This window comes from Priapulus caudatus, unplaced genomic scaffold (assembly GCF_000485595.1).
Source record: "Priapulus caudatus unplaced genomic scaffold, Priapulus_caudatus-5.0.1 Scaffold1252, whole genome shotgun sequence".
NCBI lineage: Eukaryota > Metazoa > Priapulida > Priapulimorpha > Priapulimorphida > Priapulidae > Priapulus > Priapulus caudatus.
The window spans coordinates 83326-87771 of NW_014578313.1; the positions used below are offsets into that span (position 1 = coordinate 83326).

Genomic DNA, 4446 nt, shown 5'->3' on the forward strand with positions numbered 1-4446 from the left:
GGCACAGTGAACCATTAGCTGTCGCCATGATGCAAAATGAATCTCACCACGCCAGCTGACGTAACGCACAAATGGGGCCAGTCCTGAACTACCTTCGTGGCTCTCGCTGCTTCGCATTAATTTTACGGTTTGTATACGTAATATTAATGGTCTCCCCAGTGTCTCCTCTCGAGCGATTCTATGTTGCGTGAAACTCTACTTGTTATCTCGGTAGTTTGGTCACAATTAGCTATGCCTACATAATGTAAATATACTGAATTGATGAGTATTGACATCGTGTTTACCTTTAGATCATTTGGAAACACATGCGTCCAGGATCACGTGGGACCGATTTGGTGTTCCGACTCTTTCATGGGCGCACTGCTCTGGTTACAGGGACCCTAGGGGTAAGGGCTTAGAGTGTAGGGTTGGAGTTAGGATGTAAGGTTAGCGGTTAGGGTAGGGGTTAACTGTTTCTGTATCACAACTTATGTCTTGTATGAGCCTTCCTCATCTTGCCCTAGACCTACTAATAGCTGGTTCTACTAAGTGATCGTAAACAAGCAGCTGCACTGAGCTGTGCAGCAGCAGACCGTTCCCATTTAGCCGCTTCAGTGATTTTGGTTTGTACGCTGCGATTTTGAACGTGCGCCTGGGCCGGGCCTGGACCCGGACTAGTTTGATGTGGGGATCAAATTTGTGGCAGTTCGGTCGTACCTAATAGAGATAGATGGCGTAGACGACTGGTACATGATGATATGGACTGTAAGAATGTTATGGGAAAGATTGGCGGTGAATTCGCTCGACAACGCACAGGGCTGAGCGACGGGCGACTTGCACGAGGTATATGAACTGCACAGGTCGGTGCGTAACAGGTACTGACAGATATGTACCCCGATCCGGTACTGATATGTTATAACAAGTGTACCGACTTGTACTGACAGAGTGTGACCCTAACCCTACATAACCCTAAACCCGAACCCTAACACGAACCCTGACCTCGGGTGACATATCTGTGAGTACCTGGTGTACGACAAGCGGACCGTGTCGTGCGTCATATAGGTGTGGCGATGTACCGCAGCCCTGTTACAGGGGGGGTTGCGGGGGCGTTCGAACGAACCGCCCCTTCCCCTCCCCTCCCGAGCCCCCCTCCCCCAAGCCAAAAAAAAGCTCCTATTTTTTGAAAATTTGGGCAAGAATTTGCACTCAGGCTGCGCTGCCATTTATGTGTGATATAATTTGCAATAATGGCATCGTGCAGAGAGGTGTAACAGGAACACCCCCCTGCCAGCACCCTTCCCCCGCGCTCGGTCGGTCTGGGCTGCCCCTTCGCCTGGGCGGCTTGCCGCGACGAGCAGGGGCGTGTGCAGGGGTGTGTCAGTGGAGTGCCGGGAGGCTGTTGACATGCCTGACAGAGGCTGTCACTGAATCGTGACAGAGGTGTACATGGGACAGGCTATTACATCATGGACAGAGGGTCTGCCTACATGCGTAACGGAGGCCTGTGTTACATCGTTGAACATGGAGTGGTGTAGATGCGTGACAGAGGCTGGTTACATCGTGACCATGGGCTGGTTACCGTGACAGAGGCTTTTACCAGCGTGACATAGGCTGCTACATGCGTTGAATAGGCTTGCCTACATCGCCTGACAGAGGCTGGTTTTATCGTGGACTAGGTGTGCTACATGCGTGACAGAGGCTGTGTATATCGTGCGATATGCTGGCGTACATCGTGAAGTATGGTGCTATCGCTGACATGGGCTGCATACATCGTGACATAGGCTGTGACATGCTCGTGACATAGGCTGTACTTGGTAGACAGAGGCTGCCTACATCGTGACAGACTGTACTACATCGTGACACGAGGTGCTACATCGTGACAAGAGGATGGCGAATCGTGACAGAGGTGCTACATCGTGACAGAGGCTGTGTACATCGTGACAGAGGCTTTGCTACATCTGTGGACAGAGGCTTTCTACATCGTGCAGAGGGCTTTACATTGGACAGAGGCTGTTACATTTGGGACATAAGGCTGCTAACACCGCTGACAGAGCATGTGGTTACTGCGCTAACCGAGGCTGGTGTACATCGCGTGATCAGAGGCTCGCTACATCGTGGACAGACTGGCTGCTACATCTGCAGAGGCTTTACATCGTGACCGAGACGGCCTGACATGCGTGAGACAGAGGCTTGTGTTACATCTGACAGAGGCTGCTACATCGTGACGAGCTGCGTAATCGTGCGAGGCTGCCTACATTTCGTGGACAGAGGCTGCTACATGCGCTGTTAGAAGTGCTATAATGCAGTGACAGAGACTTAACAGTCGTATTGAGAGTCGCTGACATCGTGTTAGAAGCTGCTGGATAGCACCCTGACTGAGGTTGCTAGATCGTTTGTCTGGAAAGATATCTGTCAGATGGCCATTCTCGTGTCGTTACGCTGTGTTTTGTATTTGCTCTGGGGCCACCTCCCTCCTCCTGCGCGCTCGCCCGCCTTCTTCCATCACCCCGTAACAGCAGATTATTAGCCACCGACCTCAGCGGTGTTCACCTGAGAACAAAGCGACTATGACGCCGGGCGTGATGAGCAAGGATGTAAGGATCCCGCCCGCCCGCGCCTCGCTCAACCTCAGCGGCGTTCACCTGAAGGTGGCGCTGTGGTCGTGTAAGCAAAACGCCGAGTTCACTCTGGGATCGCGCGTTCTCCAAGAGCTGTCTACGTTCATGTACTTCACCTACACCGTCACGGCACGCTGCTACGGCTTTGACGGCATAGTCGCCGGGATGGCAGCGGGAGAGATAGACATCGCAGCTTATCTGCGAATGACGGAGCGACGGCATCGGTTTGTGACCTTTCTGCATCAGCTAGACAAATCCCGTTACACTTTCATAGTCCGTGCGGAGGGGGTGGACGAGGATACAACACCGCTGACGATACTTGCTCCATTCCATCGCATCACGTGGCTGTTCGTATTCTGCTACATGGCCGCTAGCGTCGCTACACTGACGCTCTACGAGATGTGGAGAGGGAGGAGGGAGAGACAGCAGCACGGAAACAGGTTGCAGGCATTCGGCAGGTACCTGATGTTCAAGCTGGGATCCGTGCTGCAGCAGGGCGGCACGTATAACGCTGACGACATGCCGTCACGGATGCTGGTCGGATGGTGGTGGCTGTTTGCTCTGGTCATCACAGCGACCTACTCTGCCAAGCTGGTCAGCAATCAATCGGTACATCACAGCCATTCTTACCCGTTTACATCCATACAAGAGGCCGCCACCAGTCCACTGACACCGCTCGTCTATCGCGGCAATTCAGAAGAGCAACTGCTCTCCAACAGTGACCCCGAATCTGACCTCGGTCGACTGTGGCGCCGCGTAGTGGACGATGGCGCACTCATTGATTCAAAAGAGGAGGCGTACGAGCGCGTGTTGTCCGGTGATTACAGCTTTATCAACGACGAGACTTTCTCCATTCTCTTCTTCGCTAGAGACTACCTACAGCACAACCACTGCCGATTCACGCGGGTGCCCGTCTACTTCTACTCCGGATACCGAGGCTTCGCCGTGCCCAAGCACTTTCCTTACGCGGAGCAGCTTAACTACGGCATTCGGACGCTGTCCGAGCGAGGATTCATCAATCAGTGGAAGAAGGAGACGTTGCCAGAGGGAGCCGAATACTGTCTTCAGTTGTTGGACCCGCCCGTCGTCGGCGCCCAGTCGCTCTCCTTCTCGCACACCCGCAGTCTGTTCCTGACTCTCGTCATGGGTATAGGGGGCGCTGCCGTCTGCTTGCTGGTGGAGATCGTCATACATCACGTGGGCAGGAGGATCCGTACCTCGGCACCCTCCACGCGCACCTTGGAGATGATCATCGTAGGGGGCGCCACTGCTGCCTGCGTGGCGGAAAACAGCGAGATCACCACAGCAGCAGCGCCCCCTAGTGGTCTGTCGGCGGCTTCCGCTGACGTCAGCCGGTCGTGTGATGTGTAGGTACTCACAGACGACAGAGGAACGCGTGAGACGTGCTATTTCTCAATACGCATGCGCATAGCCCTACTTAGTTCACGTAAATGTACACTAGCTGTCTACTAAGTGACGTAACAAGCTAAACTGAGCGTGCACAGTCAACCCGTTCCCATTTAGCACGCTTCAGTATTTTGTGTCTGTACGCTGCGATTTAACGCGCGCCTGGCACGGGCCTGACCCGAACTAGTTTTATGTGGGATCAAATTTTGCAGTCTGTCCGTACCTAATAGAGATCAGGATAACGACTGTAATGACTATATGACTGTAACGAATGTAATTGGAAAGTTTGCGGGTTGACTGTGCACGCTCAGTTTAGCTTGTTACGTCACTTAGTAGACAGCTAGTGTACATTTACGTGAACTAAGTAGGGCTATGCTCATGCGTATTGAGAAATAGCACGTCTCGCGCGTTCCTCTGTCGTCTGTGAGTACCTACACATCAC

The 4446-nt window shown here is 53.1% G+C and overlaps 1 protein-coding gene across 1 annotated transcript; it reads left to right on the top strand.

The window, feature by feature from the left end:
• The first annotated feature begins 2546 nt into the window (after positions 1-2546).
• On the top strand, positions 2547-3968 carry LOC106815979 (glutamate receptor ionotropic, kainate 4-like). Its single transcript, XM_014820514.1, has 2 exons — positions 2547-2821; positions 3056-3968. Exons 1-2 carry the CDS (start codon positions 2547-2549, stop codon positions 3966-3968), a joined length of 1188 nt encoding a protein of 395 aa, XP_014676000.1.
• The last annotated feature ends 478 nt before the right edge of the window (positions 3969-4446 follow it).